Here is a 17,208-nt window from a genome sequence, read left to right as displayed (position 1 = left end):
TTCTGGGACTCCGTAGGCACGCCTCGAGTTTTTGCCAATCGTAGCTTGGAACCTTTTTTTTTTTGCTTTGTGACCTGGGCTTACGAGGGGAAAAAAAGGACAAAAAGGACAAAAAGCTTGCTGATCATGAGGGGATAGAAAGACTCCATCCGGGGACACGGTTCAAGGGGTTTCAAAGAGACGCAGTAGGGATCAAGTCTGAACGGAACCTTTTGTTGATTTTTTTTTTTTTTCTGTCGTCGGTCCGCGGGCCCAGTGTGTACGAGTCGTCGAGGGAACTTGCTGGTAGCCTGTCAAAAGCAGGATTTCCGAGGACCGTCCTATCCCTTTTCTTTTTGGGAAACTTGCCCAAGTAGACGGGACGAATATCTTGAAAAGTGGCGTGTTCTGATCTTGTTGTGCAGAGACCAAAGCTCGTGATTGATTCAATCTTCTTGCTATCAAGTGCCAAAGTAACATTTGATCAAATGCATGATGAAGCCTACACGTACTTTTTTGATAAGAACAAAAAAAAAAAAAAAAAGAAAAAAGAAAAAAGACACAGGTATCATTCTGCTCGTCTGTCAGGCATGAGTAAACAGCCCGAGGCCCCGACGACACAATCTGCTTCCCAGGGCCGTGGTTCCTGATCTCCCACCCACGGGAGCTACGGGGATCGACGCCCGCACCACCATGCGCTGAGCTGGGAACCGCCCGATTATTTCTTGGTCGAGCAAGGCCAAGCTGTGCTAGGCTTTTCGCCACACCTTGATGATGATTCCAGGTCGAGGGGGCGAGGAAACTGTGGCAGTGAGGGAGGTTTGGTTCATGCAATCGATATTCATGGGCAAGAGGAGGAGCAGGAGGAGGACGGGATGGCGGGGGAGGGCCCACGCTCATCAGCTTCCTTGCTTATCAAACATGGGCTGTTACATGGCCGGCTCCGCATGCCATTTGACAAATTCACGTGCGATGCGACGGTATCGACGGACGGTAACAGAAAACGAAGACAAAAAAAAAAGGTTTGCCGGGGTATATGTCTATGTTCTACTGTTCTGCCAGTCGGGGCTTCTTGATACATTCCTGCCGCTGGCAAACCTGTTCTCCAACGTTGATTATTCTGCCTTTCTGGGTGTGGGAGAAGGGATATATATGCCCTTGTCATAAGCGCTTGGTTGCATACTGTGACCGTTGAGGCTGCCCCTGGAAAGATTGGGCCGACCATCGTAAGGTTCTAGAGAAAGAATGAGTCCGTGAATTCCTGGACATCTTATACCACTGCCGGTCACGGCTGTTTGGGGACGATATGCACAATTACCCTGCTGTTTGATGCCGTCTGTAGGACCTTGCGACTGTTATTTCCGGTGGGTTATGGAATATTCATTTGAGTTGGAGAATATTTGGTCAAGTCTTGCATCATCCATTAATAAGAGCATTATGGATTCCAAACTAGTATCGCGCTAGACATGTTTGCCTCCCGTCAATGGCTTGTTGTGTTTGATTATAGGTTTATTGTCATCTACCGTTGTTGTACATGATCAGCACTAGAATCGAGAAAACTATTACTAGAAGAACGGGTAATAGGAGTCTTTTCGTCTTATCAACGAGAGTTTCCAAAGCAGGCGAGGTCACTTGCAAAATGCAGCGCTGCATGTTAAAAAGCAGCATCACAGATCACTCAAGCCTACACTGCAAGAGATGTCATATCATAAGGTTTTCGAGCAGAATCTTATTCCCAAGGTCGTTCTGCTTGATCAAAAGACTTGGCGCGTGAGATTCTCCACGTCAACGAGCCGTTGGTGGCACTGATGATGGTGATGATGCCTTGGCGTGTAAGCTGACAATGGAGATGCTGACGTCAAGTCAAGGCCTAGCACAAATCGGTATTCTGGATGGCTTTGAGGCGCCCACTGAATGTTATTATAGGTTTTCGCTGACTGACTATATCGTAGTGGTAGATAGCTCATCTTGGATTTTTTTCGATGTGTGGCCCGGTTGCTTCTTTTGAAAAATACTCAGGCGGTCGCAAACGGCATCGCACAAGATTACCATTCACCTGGCGTGCGCACCTCTACATACCTCTGGTCTGTAGTGAACACTGAGCAACAAGAGGAGCAAGACTGTCATCACCCCGCAGAAAAAAAGAAAACAATCACAAAATGATAAGAATTGGAAGAATTATATGCATGTTTGAATTCAAACGAGTAATCGCCAGCAATACCATAAAGCAGCCAAACGATATCAAGCATCGACATGGTGATGGAGTCAAACATTACACCAGAGCACTAAACTAGAAGCCGCGATCATGAAACCCTTTTCCTCATGATCCGCAGTAGCCCTCCTCTGGCAGGCTGCACTCGGCAACCTCAATCCCTCTCCGGTGGCCTTGGGAAGCTGGATCTACGCCAGGCTTAGTGGTGGAGGCGGGCCATCTGCAGTCCCGAAGGCCGTCGGATGGTCGGCCCGCCTTCACCCGACGGAACGAATCGCGTGCTCGTCCGCCGCGCCGACAATCTGTGAGCCACTCGAGCCGGAGCAAAGCAGAAGCAAGATGGATCCCTTCCCGGATGAGCTCGACCGAAAACCAACCGAAACAAGGCTGGCAGGTTTTCCAGCTTTGAGAATGGTTGGGTCGTGCATCGTCTCCTGCCTTGGCGACCGATCTTGGCAGGGACAAAAGGTGCTCCAAAGCCATCCAGACCAATACCACAGGCGGCAGGGTTGGGCCCGCGTGAGATTGTGCAAGATATCAAAAGGGGGGTGGGTTATAGATGCAGAATCAGACGATGAGATAAAAGTGCGTCTAAACGGTATGGTTTAGATATACTCGCAACGGTTCCCACTTTTGGAGGTTAATCATAACTATATCTGGCGAGTAGACGTATGGTACGGAACGGTGAGTGATGCTGGATTGTTTGAGAATGGCGGTACTTTTCCAAGACATAATTTACCTTTCCCAGCGGTTCAATAAATCCTGAAAGTTTTAGCTGGCATCACTACAGTCTAAAAATAGGTGACGTTGTATTCCAGAAATTTTTGCCACCCATATTAATAGTTTTGTTTGCAAGAGAGTGGCAAGGTGTGCAATTTCCATCAAACACGTCAAAGGAGCTAGACCCGGGCGTGTGAGATTGATGCAGAAAATAGATTAAACGGTGCCTGGCTCAGATGGAAGCCAATTTATTCACGACCGCTCACTGTGCAATCACAGAAACAAAGCGCAGCTCTATAAATGGCTTTTCTGGCTTTTTTTTGTTTTCATACCACCGCTGCTGGCGTGAATTAATCAAGAATCAGAGAGTCCTTTTGTCCAAATCCGTTCTTACTACCTAGGTAGGCCCGCCCCGCTCAAGGGACAGTTCTGGTGAGAGATTATACTGGCGCTCGTCTACAAGAAGAGTTTTTTTTCTTCTTCTTTCACACGGTGATGCACCCGCTCGCGCTGTTGTCCTGGAAGATGCCGCCAAAGAAAAACGCCTCGTTGATCCCCCTGGGCTGCGTCCCGTTGAACAGAAAGTTTTCCAGGTTCGCCCCGACCGGCCGCTTCTGCAGGCCAAAGTGCGTCTCGCCCAGCGTGGTCGGCGCCTTTCCCGAGATGTTGTTGGCGGTGGGAGGCACGACCAACCTCAGGGGGTCGTCGTTTGTGCTGTAGAAGAGCGAGATGAGGCTGCGGAGGAGAGATGTTAGTAATCAACAGGGGAGGGGTTTTGTTGACCAAGACAGAAAGGAAAAAAAAAAAAAAAAGGAGGGATATACTTTTTGTTAAAGTCCAGCCCAATCCCAAAATTATGCCACACGTCGTCCGTCAGCGGCGCCTGCCAGAACGTCTTGACCGGATTGTCCCACTTCCAACCCTCGAGCCGCACCACCTTCTCCGGCGGCGTGCCGAGCGGCGACAGCATCGGCGTCCCGACCTTGAGGCTCCAAAAGTCGGCCTGGTAGTCCTGCGCCTCGTGGAAGGCCAAGAGGTACTCGTGCGAGTAGTTGAGCGGCCGGCTGGGGTCCGTCCGCACCGACAGGTGCCACGTCACGTGGCCCGACACGGTGTCGTTGCGCTTGTAGAGCACCAGCTCGGTGCGTCGGAGCGCCGTCTCCATGCCCTCGGTGCCCGAGAGGAAGATGGACTTGTCGCTGTTGAGAGTTTGGTGAGTACAAGAGGAGGGTGGAAAATGGAGGGTGCGGTTCCGGCTCTGCGACAGAGGAGGGTCTGTAAAAAGAGGACGAGGGGGAACTTGTGCTTACGAGAGGCTGAGGCCAACTGGCTTGGTGTTGGCTTGCTTGTCAAACTGTGCGTGTATGAACCGGACATGATTTAGTTCCGTTGCCCGGAGAAGAATGCAGAACATGACCTCCAACTAGAGAAAAAAAAGGAAACCTATGCTTCTTCATTCTCACTTACCCGCGACGGAGGAATGTTGGGAAACTCTATAACCTGATCCCATGTGACGTTCTTGCCGAGCACGTTCTTGGGGTCGAAGGGGCTCTTGGTCGTGGTGAAGGTCTTGGCCGTGGCATCTTGCGGAATGCGCCCGTCAAAGGTCAGGGGACAAGTGGCGGGAGCACGAGCAACCGCACGAGGCACGTCCTGGGCCCCGACGAATCCGATCAGCGACGTGATGAGCGGGAGGATCGACGATAGCGACGGCATGTTGACGCGCGTTGACGGTTCTTGGCAGAGTTTGGCTGCTATTTTTTTTTTTTCTTTTTCTTTTCTCGTCTGCTGGGATTTATTATACTCGACCCTACCAAAAAAAGAAAGAAAAAAAAAGAAAGCCTGGCGTTTCCAACACGGCGAGTAAAAGCACAAACGTCCCAAGGTGAACGTTGACCGGTGGAGGGACAAGGTGGTGAGGAATTAGTTCACCGAGGTTTCGATGGGAACCCCTTTATTTTATCAATCCCCAGCACCTGCATGTGTGAATACAGTTTTCACGTTTGCATCAAAGATCATGTCCGAGCCGTCACGTTTTCGAACCGATCGCAACAGCCAAAACCCTTGAACACCGGAGTTATTCCCCTCATCTGGCCACCAGCCAGTTGGGGGATCCCAATCTACATTAACCAACCAGACGGATCGAGTCGTGCTAAAAAGTATAAATGGTGCGTGTTGGGGTTTCACAGCACAGATTAAATCTGCACCGTCTGTACCATAGTGATTATACCAGCCAGTGAGCCATGGTCGTTGTAGATTGGTTGCAGTGTCTGCCTGTGGCGGGTTGACTACCATAGCAGAAGGTATGCGGGAATATGCAAAATGATGGTGGCGGGTAGTTATATTAGGGAAACATTAAAGAGTAGGAGAGCGGTAATGTGACCAACAGCGAACCCCACATTATCATGCAGGGTCCGGAAGGGAAAACGATGGCACAAGGTACGAGGGCAAAATGCAGGTCTCATGAGTCAGAGCTGATGAAATCCAAGGTGCAGAACGGTCATGACAAAAAGCAAATGAGTTCTCGTCCGTAAGTGGTATATCGCACTGACCAGTGCTTGTGTGGTATGAACCGTACCAAGGAACATGTACGTAGTAAGTAGTATTTTGTTTGTGCTTGTCGACCCCTGAGAGACCCCTGAGGAGGCAAAAAGTGGACTCACCCAAATCGTCGTACCATCGTACCGAGTACCGTAGTACTGCTGCGAATTTCTCCTGCCAAGGTTCAAGCAAACTCTGTTCTGTGATAAATGACGCGTTTAATGACCAACACTCACGAACTCCTCGGGTAGCTCATCCGGAAAAGTTCCGAGAGAAATCGATAAAGAGCATACGATGCCCCGCCCCTTTACCAGACACCGCTTTGCGCACGGCCAGCAAACAAACCAGTTTTTTTTTTTCCTTCTTCTCATGGTCTGAACCACAGTTGAATAAAAAAAAAAAGGGGGGGACAAGGGCCGCGAGTTTCACAGGGACACATCGTGCCAAGCTGAGCACTAGAAATCAAGAAAGGTGCTACTCGCTTCGGACGGAGGAGGTATATCCGCCGCCCCTTTGCCTCGCTCTCTCAGGTAGCTGCCAAGATTTCTTAGGAGGGGGCAGTTTGGCCCCCGTTGGCGGGAACGACGGGATAACGACACGCCTCTCCAGGAAACTGGCAAGGGCGTCTGCCTGACACCCAAACACAGATCTCGGCCCCGAACCGGGACGGAGCTGGCCTGCCGACGGGACATGTAGTTCAGATGGTGGGAGGTGGCTACTACACCGCAACTCGAGCAAACTTGTTTACTTGAGAATCAGGGTCCTGGGACCATGCAGAGGATAAGTGAAAAGTTTGGACGAGGGAGACCAGCAACCATACTAGTACGGACGATGGAGCGCAGGATACTTTTGGGGGGACCAACCGTGGCTCCGTGATGTTCGGCCAGGAGGAGACATGGATGAAGCCAAAGCCTAAATCAGTACACATGTTGCCACTGGTAGGTAAGCCTTCGTCTGAACCAGGTACGACATTAAACCATATATTAGCACTATAGGGTCATGGGAACGTTGTTTTGCCACCTGCCTTGGCCTCCGCAGGTTCGTCACGGCAAGCGGTCTAGGGCTGGAATATTCATAAGTAGGAGGCCCTCGGGCCTTGCCAGGAGACTGCTGGCTGCTTGAAATCCACCCCTTTTTTTTTCATTTTACAAAAGGGGGCACTGGCCGTAAGCAAGTCCACGCTGTTTTTACGAATCACACATGTTCCTACAGACACCATTGTGACTGAGTTTGGTCAAAATTTTGGAAGCATGAATGAAGCTTTTGAGAATGCTTGTATTTTCGGTGTGACAGTCAGCCAGGGTTTGTTTTTCTTTATTTGAAAACTGATAACTGGACATGACCACTGTCAGCCAGCCGGGTGGCGTATCTATGGGTCGGCGGGCCCGGCGACACAGAGACAAATGAGATGGAAGCAAGAGCTGGCTCGGTAGGCTCACGGACTAACGACCCCGACGGCAAGGTGGGTCGGGTCAATCATGCCCGGAAACGCGACCTTTTGCAGCCGTCCCACCCCATGACGGTCCGCATCGCCGCCGTCAGAATGACAGCCAGCTCCTGATTCGTCCTGGCGGACGGGTGGTAGTCGCAGCCGATGTTGTTGTTGGACGCGTCCTGGGTCGGAAACTCGACAAAGTGCACGTCGGGCCCGAAGCGCTCGGCCGCCTCCCTCATGACGGCGCTGTGCTTGCTCTTTTGCTTCTCGGCCGTGGCGTCGTTGAGCAGCGGCGAGCCGGTCAAGAACACCACGGCGGACGGGTACGCCTCGCGGACCTGCTCCAGGAACCCGACGAACGCCTCGGAGAAGGCCGCGACGTCCAGCTGCGGGCGGATGGCCGGGTCGAAGGAGAAGTCGTTGGTGCCGAGGTTGATGACCACAGCGTCGACGGGGGCAGCGGCGGAAAAGTCGTAGCTGGCGGGCTCGTCGCCGGCGCCCCACCGCGTCCACAGCTCGGGCATGCGCGGGTCCAGGTCCGGGCCCGGCGCGACGTAGTTCCGCGTCACGCCCTTGCCGGACCAGGCGACGATGGAGTAGTCGGCCGAGAGGTTCCTGGCGGTCAGGGCGCCGTAGGTCTTGGTGGCGGCCTCGTTGCCTGCGGCGTTTGCGCAGGGGAAGACGCCCTCGAGGCCGTAGCCGACGCTGATGCTGTCGCCGATGATCTCGATGCTGCGCCCGGGCCGAGGCGCGAGGTCGACCAGCTCGCCGTCCGTGGTGGGGTGGCCGAGGAACAGGCTGCCAAAGTACGCTTCCGACTTTTTGCGCACCGTCATGGTGTGGCGGCCCTTTGGCAGGGCGGCGGGCGTGGTGATGGCGGATCCGTCGACGTTCGGCATGGCGATGGGTGGCCCGTCGTCGATCACCAGCTCGACGGCCACGGTGCCCCACTGCGACGTGATGGGGATGCTGACCGTGGTGCCGTCAAAGGCGACGGCGATGCCGGTGGCGGGCCAGGTCAGCTCGCGCGTCGCGGGGTTCACGCGGCCCAGGAAGCGCGTGCTCTCGGCCGCCGCCGTCGCTGCTGCCATGAGTGCGTGGAGCAGGGAGCGGAGCTGGGTTGGTGCCATTTGATCTGGGTGGAGGGGTCGTGGCTGAGCACAGCAGCCTAGGTGGCCGGGTTGTGCCCGTGGCAGAGGCTTGCTGTTTTGCGGGCATCTCGACCATATTTATTTATTTATCCAAGGTCGTTGGTCTAGAGTGCTGATGAGATCACCAGGTACCATTTTACAGCTGCAGGAACGACGAACGAGGACGACGGAACGATAGCCTCCGGTCAGAAACCAGCCCAGACTGTGGGATATGCTTGGTGGAATTTCCATCAATTAATTGGAAGCACTCGAGTCTAGCACCAGTTCTGGGCTAAAACCCCAAAGGGCCCCAGTTATTCCCCCCCCGCAGGTTGAATTGCCTAAAGAGGGAACTGGGATCGGTCGGTCTCTTGGGATCTCATGCCAAGGCAAACCAAGGCAAACCTTTTTGGAAATAAACGTGATTGAGCGGCTAACGATTGACCAAAACCGAGAGATGGACACCAATCAAGAAGAAAAAGAAGACAAAAAGAAAAGGTGCAGTTAGCTCTTGTTCCTCTGGATCGTGGGCTGTGCTTCGGGATGATCTCTTATCACTGGCATGCGCCTTACCTGATGCGGGAAGGCTCCCATGACATGACGTGTGGTCGAGAAAAGCCACTGAAATGTCTTTCAGAAGACCGTCAGTCACATCGAGCTGGGATTACTTGCCAAGCGAGACACAGTCATCAGCGCTCGGCAACAGGCAGGCAGAAATCCCACGACACCATCAATCGAGAGGGGCAGTCGGAGCAGCCGTGAGGCAACATTTTCAGTGTAGTAATCAGGTGTGCGTTCCGGGGCTTCCAAACACTTTCGCGCAAAGAAAATCCTGAGCAGTATTGGTGATTGGCCAAACCACGAAAAAGAGGCCAGCGGGATGGTCTCCATGAGCAGCCCTGGTTGGATTCGAGACTGATGTGTAAAAATTTAAAGATAACGCTAAGAATAGTAGCCACTAGACTACCGGGTGGCGCCATTTCGTCGACATGTCTGTCTTTGCTCCCGAAGCCCACGTCAAAATCCCACAGCCCCGGTCGGAACCGCATCGTTGATCCGGTGCGTGCGTTCTCATCGACCCCGACCCCACCAGCAACAAAGCTGCGACCCAGGTACCCCGCGACGCAGGGGCTCTGTCACCATTTCCGATCCCATGGTCTGGCGAACCGCTGACGACACTTGTCGACTAGCGATTGCATGTTCAAGAAAAGAAGGCTGAGACTCTTGACCTGTATATGCTTATCGGAACAAAGAACTGCTGTGAAGAATAATTGTTTTTCGGTCTCGAACCACTGTTGGGCGGTGCGGGCGGTGCAAAGCACAGCAGGTTACACACACTAGGGAGACGAAAACGAAAACATGATCTGCATAGCCTTGTGAGGAAAAGAAATTATGCTGTGAAGGTGTTTTTCTTCTTTTTTTCTTTACACTAGAAACCAAGCTGGACGATGCTAGGCCCAGCAGACACACATTGACAAGTTACAACGAGAACGAAAACGAAAACGAACAAGCCTCGCAACATGCCGAACCCACTGCTAACAACCAGTCGCAGAAAAAAAAAAATAGTCAGCTTGGCGACGGGTTGCCTGAAGTGTCTGCCCAGGACTGCGCAAAGAGGGCTCCAACAGCTTGGGATGTCGACCAACGTGACGGGACTCTCTGCCTTGCCTCGCGCTACCAAGACTGTTTCTACTTAATAACGAAGTCATTGCCTGCATTCTCGCCATTTCTTCTACTTTGCTTTTTTTCTTCTTCTTTTGTTCTCCAACTACCATTCCATCCGCTGTTGATCACCAACCTCGAGCAGATAACCTAATGATCGATTACCATTTTAAGCCACCAAAACATCCCTGTACCCCAGACAGACCAACAACAGGCCTTTTACACTCACCCCCCTTCCCCCACAAAAAAAAACCCCCATAGCACCATATGTCGGCAGCCAAAAAGAACGCCATGGCCGGTACAGCAGCAGATCATCACCACCCACGCCGCCACCGCATGCCGGACCTGGTCCTCGACTCCAAGATGGAAACCTCCAAAGTCGGCAGGGGCTGCATTCAGCACACGCTCCTCAAGCCTCCCGTCGTCCGCGGTGATCGCGCCCTCGAAGTAAAGCAGACATGGCGTCGGACGTCGACCGTCGTCTCGGACCGAATCTTCCTCGACAAGTGTACAAGCACCGCCGAGGTGCGAGCCGTCAAGGTGCTGAACGCCCATCTCGTCTACGCCGACCTCGACCATGTCCGCGAGCTGGAGGCACTGGCCAAGTTCTCCGGGCTCAAGTATGCGCACTGCTTTGTCAACTCGGACGGCTGGTACGAGCTGGACGGGGACGTTGTCGTCTCGATGGAGTACCTGCCCCTGGGACATCTGGGCAGGTATCTTGCCAAGCCTCTGCTCGAGGCTGGGGCTCGTGGCATTGTGAAACAGCTCCTCAAGGGGTTGAGGTACATGCACAAGGCCGGGTTTGTGCATCGGAATCTGATGCCAGAGGTGAGTGACACAGCACGCTCGTGGAACACAATGTACAACATCACAAGGGGACATGTAATCCAAAAGAAAGAAAGAAACAAAAAAAAAAAAAAAAAAAAAAAAAAAAAAAAAAAAAAAAAAAAAAAAAAAAACCAACTGACACTCAACAACTCATCCAACAGAACATCATGGTAAAAGCCATCAACCCTTCCTGGGTCGTCAAGATCGGCGGCTTCGGCTGCGTCACCAGGGATCCGTCGGACGTGACAACGGGCTGCCCGCAAAACCGACTTTCCGAAGCGTACTCGGCGCCCGAGCTTCTCCGGCTCACCAAAGCGCGGGCAGACGTCGCATACGCCGTCGACATGTGGTCGCTCGGCGCCGTCACCTTCCGCCTCCTCACCGGCGCCACGCCCTTTGACGACCAAGGGGGCAGCCGCGGCAAACACAGCCTCAAAAGAGGCCGCCGCGACTTGCAGATATGGAAGCTGTACGAACAAGGCGTGTCAGAACCCGCCCGGGACTTTATACTCGCCCTGATGGAGCCCGAGGCCGGCGACAGGCTTTCTGCCGCCAAGGCAGCGGCTCACCGGTGGATCAAGCCTGGGCCGTCGCTGAGGGCTGGAGGAGGCCACGCCGGCTGCGAGACCTGCAGCGAGACGCTGATCGGGCACGACAACGGCAGCAGCAGCAGCAGCAGCAGCTCTACCCCCGTGCAGCAGGGGCGGAGCGGCCCGGTTGCGGCGCTGCTGGCGATCAAGAAGCGGCTCGAGACGGACGTGCAGCCGCAGTGCGCCGCCTTCACCGGCACGAGCCAGGAGTACGCGCGGCTGAACCACGCGCTGGAGCAGCTGCAGTTGGACGTGGACGGCGTGCCAGGCCGCGGCGAGGACGAGGCGGCGCGCGCACTCGGCAAGCGCCTGGTCGACACGGCGCAGTTCGAGCTGGGCCGCCTGGACGAGGCGTTGAGGTGCGGCGGGCGGCGGTGGTGGGATTGCAGCTCGTGCGGCAGGTCGGTGAGGTTCCGCAAAGGGGCGAGGGATGGCACGTTCGAGGTCGACAGAGGCGAGAGGACCAACATGGTCGTCGTGGCTGACCCGCTGTACTTTTGCAAGTGCCAAAAGGACGCCGTGTGTTTAAAGTGCGGCGTAGTCGAGGCCGAGGTTTGCAAGTGTTACAAGAAGGGTGATTGGAGGAGCCGACATGGAAAAAGACGGGCTTGAGGCAGTGGAGGGGGGTGTTGCTTTTTTCTCTCTCTTAAAAGTGTATCAATATTTGGTTCTGCTGGCGTCAAGGGCTCGGTCGGTACATGTTTTGCTTTTTAGCCATGGAAAGATACCCCAACAGTCTAATCTCTAATAATCTAATCTGAAGACAGAACTTACTTTGATACCTTGCAAATAGCTTTCGTATGCAATGGGTGCAATTATAGTTGGCGACACTGAATATGAGAACATCAGTGTGCAGCAAAGCCTCTAGAAACAGACTGGTATCGATGTAGGACAATCAATGGAACCCTCCAAGACATGCTCGACCCTCGCCTCACGCAATCCAGAACCATATCCTCTCGAGCCAGTTCCGCGGCTTGACGACAGGCCACAGCGGCTCCAGCCGATCAATCTCGGCCTTGCCCGACCAGATGTCCATCTCCTCCAGCTTGACAAACTTGGTCCTCTTGACAATCTTGTACCCGAAAAACAGGCTCAAAAAGATGGGTATGTTGATATAAGGCGGGATAAAAGTCTTTGCGCTGAATCTTCCGTCGAAAAACGCATCAAACCCATTGAAAAATGCAATCGTCAGACAAAACACGACAGAAAAGTACGCCAGGAACGGCTGCCCCGACGCGCGATACGGCAACGACTCCCTCGGGACGCCGTGGTGCCTGAGCGCATAGTGAAAACGAAGATACGTGACGCAGACGCTCGCCCAAACGACCAGCGTGCTCACGGCGGACAGGTTGCTGATCCAGAAGAACACCTCGGCCGCCGACTCGCTGACGCTGAGGTAGCAGAGCGCCCCCAGGGCCGACGTGGCCGCGACGCAGGCGTACGGCACGCCGAAGCGCTCGAACCTGAGCAGGCGGGGCGCCTTGCCGTCGAGCGCGGCCGCGTAGAGCACGCGCGTGCTGGCGTAGAAGAAGGAGTTGCCGGCCGACCAGGCGCTGCTGAGCACGACGCCGTTGATGATGTGCGGGAGCGTCCGGATGCCGGCGTTGTCGATGGCGATGACAAAGGGCGACTGCGCCGCCCCCGCGGCGGACCGGTCGATGGCGTTGAGGAGCTTGGGGTCGCGCGATGACGTGCACAGCCCGACGAGGAAGATGGCCACAACGTAAAAGATGAGAATGCGCCAAAATACGCGGCGGATGGCTTTTGGTATGTTTCGTCGCGGGTTCTCGGTCTCGCCGCTCGCCACAACAACCATCTCGCTGCCGCCGTAGCTGAAGGTCGCCTGGATAAATACTTTGAAGAATGCCAGGAACCGGCCGAGCGCGCCGTCCTTGCCGGGGTACTCGTTCATTGGGCCGGGGTCGTTCCAGTACTTGAACCCGATTTTTTCCCCCGACGGAGATGCACCGACCGATATGAGAAACATCAGAATGATCAACCCGATGATGGTCGTCAGCTTGACGGCACCAAAAACGAACTCGGCCTCGCCATATATACGCACGGGGAAGCAATTGATGATGACCATGGGCAAAAAGAAGATCGTGACCAACGCAGCCTGTGGCACGACGTGGTCCCAGTACGACAGGATGACAACAGACACCGTAACCTCGATTGGCACCCCGATTGCGAATTGGTACCAGTAATTCCAGCCGAGCGTGAAGCCCAGCGCCGGATCAACATACCGAGCCGCGAAGATGGGAACAGCTCCAGGAATCGGCAGCCACGCCGCCATCTCGCCGAGGCTGTTGATGACACAATAGAGGTTGAAGCCCGTCACTGCATAGCAGATAAAGGCAGACAGCGGGCCGGCAAGCGAAAGAGCTTGCCCGCTACCCACAAACAGGCCGGTGCCAATGGCACCGGATAGTGCGAGAAACTGTACATGTCTCGATTTGAGCTTCCGGTCAAGCGTGCCGATGTGACGCATCTCATCGACCTGTCGCTTGGGATCGTCCGGGTTGTACGGCGCTGCCGGCCCGGATTTCTCTTCCACGACTCGAATCCCTTCATCTTCGAGGCCTGCTGAGGTGTTCGTGGCGTGGGTAGGGTTGGTGCCATGGTGACGTTGTCCTGCTGCTGTATGTTGAGGAGACTCGACGTCAATTGAATCGGATCCCTGGAAGCGTGGTTGCACCATGGTGGATGAAGCCTTGGAAGAGTTGCGAATGTGAAGCTACATCCTAACCAGAGGCCCAATAATCATAGCTTCTACAGACTCCAGGCAGTCTGTAAGTAGACAACAGGCTCCATGATTCTTTGTAGCTGCAACTTTGCTCATAAGCTTGTCCCTTCCCCTCACATGCTCCAGCACCCAATCTTGGTGGTACAGCTGCATCAGTTCATTACCCAGAGTTCTGGTTGGTTCGCCCAGGCCACATGAGGACATGATGTGCAGATAATTTCCATTTGCGAATGTGATTGCATGTCGGGCGTGGTATTGAGGGGTGCTACAAGCAAACCGCAAGATAACCAAGTTTCCCAGTCCTTGACTATTGATGGTCCTCATCGACGCAGTCGTTGCACGCGCATGTCTGAATTTTGCCTGGCAATTTGTTATGAGGCTTCAGTGCCTTTTGTTCCCTAACCGCCTCCAAGGCTAGAGGAAGTTTGACTGTGACTTCATCACATCATCGCATCGGTGAAGTTCTATTCGTGTGTATCAAAGACGACTGTTAACTTGATGTGATTCTTGGCATCCAAGCAACGTAGCATAGCACGAGAGTGCGGGGTAGATAAAGGATGGTCGCCTTGTCTCATCTTGAAGGCAAGGAAGGTTAATATCAGCCTTGTAGTATTGGACCAACGGCTCAACAGCATCTGACCAATAGAACGCTTAGATGAAGCAGGGAAAAGCTCCCGGCATGCAAAGATGGCAGTTGAGGGAACAAGTGCGAGAGAGGGCCTATTCTGGAATATTAACCCTCGGTACCACCCCATCGATTATTCCTAAGGGATTCGGGAAAAAGAGACAACTTTGGCCTCATCGATGATCGAATGACCAATGCGGGAGATGAAGTTACGGTCAGACTTTGACAGATTGGCTTCAATGATGCATCTTCTCATGATCCTCAAATAAGAGGCGTTTAGGTTGCAAATGAGTGTTTGTTCGTGTGTGGGGATGACATCGATACTGTATGTCTCCCGGGTTGGGTGACGATGATTGATTGCCGGCGTCCCTTCGATAGCCGCCACTCGAGAATCGGGCTACCCACAAAACAAACCCGTACCCGAGTCAGGCGAACGGCAACACGGCAACGACCCTGCCTGCTGGGGTACGCAACACGGTGAGCGTTACCGGAACGTCACCGAGAATCATGGACGGGCATGTGGTGCCAAGACCAGGATAGCATCACCGAAAGACACAGCTGAAGACAGATGCAGCGGTAGCTATAGCCTACGTCTAGTGTAGGTTTAAGGCTCTGTTTCGAAGGCAATCAGCCGTCATCGTAGCAACGGGTTGTTTCGTTTAGCCAAGAAATGCTTGGTCCTGTCGTCGAGACGAAAGCCCTTGCCGCAAAAGTAAGCTTCCAGGCACCCGGCGAAGTTGGCTAGATAACTGATGCATCTACCGGCAAGTCCAATATGACGATGAGATCGCGTGGCCGCGCTGATTAGATGTTGGGATGGGCTTGTCTCTAACCTCAGAAAGGGGTAGAGGGAATTCATCGTTTACAAATCTGCTTGGTGACGTCAGATCAAAACCAAAGACATCTGGAGATACGGGGAATCGGATTCACCTCCAGCTGTTGTGCTGCACAACCCCGGTTAAACCTGTCAATGAGACAATTTCGACAAAACCGATAGGGGTACTTTGCGTCACTGGTAAGCCATCATCTTGCATCTTTGGCAATGATGAGTGGATGCTGAAATGTGCTTTATCTGACGCAAGAGGTGCATTAGGAGCAGGCTGTCATTTTTGGTATGCTACACTAATTTTTGACGTAGGTACGTTGCCGTTAGCTATAAACAACACACATTCCCAGAGGTTTTGTACGAACGACAGCTCATCCACTCCACGGGAAGACTCGAGCGCTTGGTGGAGAATAGAGGCGTCTTCTACAAAGTACTGTACTGAGTGCTGTAAAGCAGGTTGGCGAAATGGTTGGCAGGCGGCCCGCATATTTTTAACAACCATGTAATTTCCTCCATGGTAATACGCCATTTCGGAGATGCGGAAGAATCGAGGCCCGTGAGAAGACGGGTCGGCGTCCGACCCAGCGACAGTGTACCGTACGATAATTAATCGCGGCCGTTTGGGCGTTTGGGTTCTGGTCTGCCGACGCGTGCAAACTGGGGGATTCCTCCTTTTCTTCCGAATGTCCCTGGCGTTTGGGTGCAAATGGGCCGGCCCAGACTCAACCAAGTGACCTAAATACAGGTTTCGCATGCTGTTTTCAATGTCCCCACGAGTCGTGCACTGTATCGGCCTAAATTCAGGGTTTGGCGCGGTACAAGGCGCGAAACAACAAGCAAAGGCATAGACCCTCAATCAGGGACGCTTGCCAAAACGGCCAAGAAACTCAGCTGGGGATTAAGTCGAGATGGCTTCCTCAAACGATGACGGCTTGTCTTGTGCAAATGTTCTGTGGTTACGCTTAAAAGACGACATCACTCCTCCATTCTATTTCTTCTTGTGGTTAAATTGCGCAGCGACGATCTCTTCGCTTTGGGCAGACAAATGACCAAGTTTGCGGCTCCAATCCAGTCAGATCGGCTGCAAGAGACTGCTTTGACCCCACGGAAAGCGGCAGCTTTTAGGTGGGGCGCACTCAGCACGCGTCCAGAGATAACTCCATAAAAATAGATCTGAACCAATCAGGGGTGGGAACCGCGACTGGTCTTGGAGCCAAGATGACGCTCGCTACTACGTCATAAACTCCCTCCCGGGACCTCCAGGGCAGGTATCCTGGGCCCTCCTTCCTTCCGGGATAGAGCCTTCTGCAGTTCTCCTGCTTTCTTCTGTCATTCAGCCTGGATAACAAAGGAACAGGGGAATTTCGCAGCAGAACTTGATCTTTCAGCTTGCAGATTACCAAGACTCCAGGCGCCATTCCATCACATCAGTCTCCAGGGGATGAAAAAATACGCCCCGGACATGCAGGCCCAAAGCAAGGAAAGGGTGTCATAGTCATTCAGCAGCCATTTAGCGTATAAGCCGTAATAAACCTCACAACGCACCCACCTATCGGTGGTCGCATTGGCGTTGCAATTTTGGTTTCCTCTCCTACTCGCTCCCTCGTGGAAATCAGACATCCATCAATCCACTTGAAGTGCACCGTGCCCTACCGCCGTCTCATCTACGACCCCTCAATCCTCGACCGCCGCCCACCCTCAGCACCGCGAGTCTACGACGTACATTTGGAGATTCCATTTTCATTCCGCTCAGCACAATAGATTCATTGTACAGGAATGAGCTTGTGATTTTTTTCTTCTTTTTTTTTTTTTTTTTTGAAGGCGTTTTCACTGTGAGTAACTTCACCTCCCATCAACTTTGTTTGCTTCATCTACGTGTTTTTTTTGTTTTTTTTTTTTTTTCCCGGGCAACAC

At 53.3% G+C, this 17,208-nt stretch overlaps 5 protein-coding genes across 5 annotated transcripts; 1 reads left to right on the top strand and 4 right to left on the bottom strand.

The window, feature by feature from the left end:
- Nucleotides 1-3,396: 3,396 nt before the first annotated feature.
- On the bottom strand, nt 3,397-4,627 carry PpBr36_10796 (uncharacterized protein; the record flags this gene model as incomplete). The annotated part of the gene is made up of 4 exons (XM_029897904.1): nt 3,397-3,646; nt 3,736-4,110; nt 4,222-4,265; nt 4,379-4,627. 4 exons carry the CDS (start codon nt 4,625-4,627, stop codon nt 3,397-3,399), a joined length of 918 nt encoding a protein of 305 aa, XP_029743803.1.
- Nucleotides 4,628-6,928: 2,301 nt separating this feature from the next.
- On the bottom strand, nt 6,929-8,017 carry PpBr36_10795 (uncharacterized protein; the record flags this gene model as incomplete). Its single annotated transcript, XM_029897903.1, has 1 exon — nt 6,929-8,017. The coding sequence occupies one exon, from the start codon at nt 8,015-8,017 to the stop codon at nt 6,929-6,931; it is 1,089 nt and encodes a 362-aa protein (XP_029743726.1).
- Nucleotides 8,018-9,970: 1,953 nt separating this feature from the next.
- Nucleotides 9,971-11,712, top strand: PpBr36_10794 (uncharacterized protein; the record flags this gene model as incomplete). The annotated part of the gene is made up of 2 exons (XM_029897902.1): nt 9,971-10,510; nt 10,672-11,712. The coding sequence occupies 2 exons, from the start codon at nt 9,971-9,973 to the stop codon at nt 11,710-11,712; spliced, it is 1,581 nt and encodes a 526-aa protein (XP_029743801.1).
- Nucleotides 11,713-12,031: 319 nt separating this feature from the next.
- PpBr36_10793 (uncharacterized protein) lies at nt 12,032-13,798 on the bottom strand (the record flags this gene model as incomplete). The annotated part of the gene is made up of 1 exon (XM_029897901.1): nt 12,032-13,798. One exon carries the CDS (start codon nt 13,796-13,798, stop codon nt 12,032-12,034), a length of 1,767 nt encoding a protein of 588 aa, XP_029743802.1.
- A 1,596-nt stretch (nt 13,799-15,394) lies between these two features.
- Nucleotides 15,395-15,502, bottom strand: PpBr36_10792 (uncharacterized protein; the record flags this gene model as incomplete). The annotated part of the gene is made up of 1 exon (XM_029897900.1): nt 15,395-15,502. One exon carries the CDS (start codon nt 15,500-15,502, stop codon nt 15,395-15,397), a length of 108 nt encoding a protein of 35 aa, XP_029743881.1.
- Nucleotides 15,503-17,208: the final 1,706 nt, after the last annotated feature.

The sequence above is a fragment of the Pyricularia pennisetigena genome (assembly GCF_004337985.1).
Source record: "Pyricularia pennisetigena strain Br36 chromosome 4 map unlocalized Pyricularia_pennisetigena_Br36_Scf_11, whole genome shotgun sequence".
Lineage (NCBI taxonomy): Eukaryota > Fungi > Ascomycota > Sordariomycetes > Magnaporthales > Pyriculariaceae > Pyricularia > Pyricularia pennisetigena.
The sequence above is the reverse complement of the archived record's forward strand: the minus strand, read 5'-3'. Positions and strand labels throughout refer to the sequence as shown.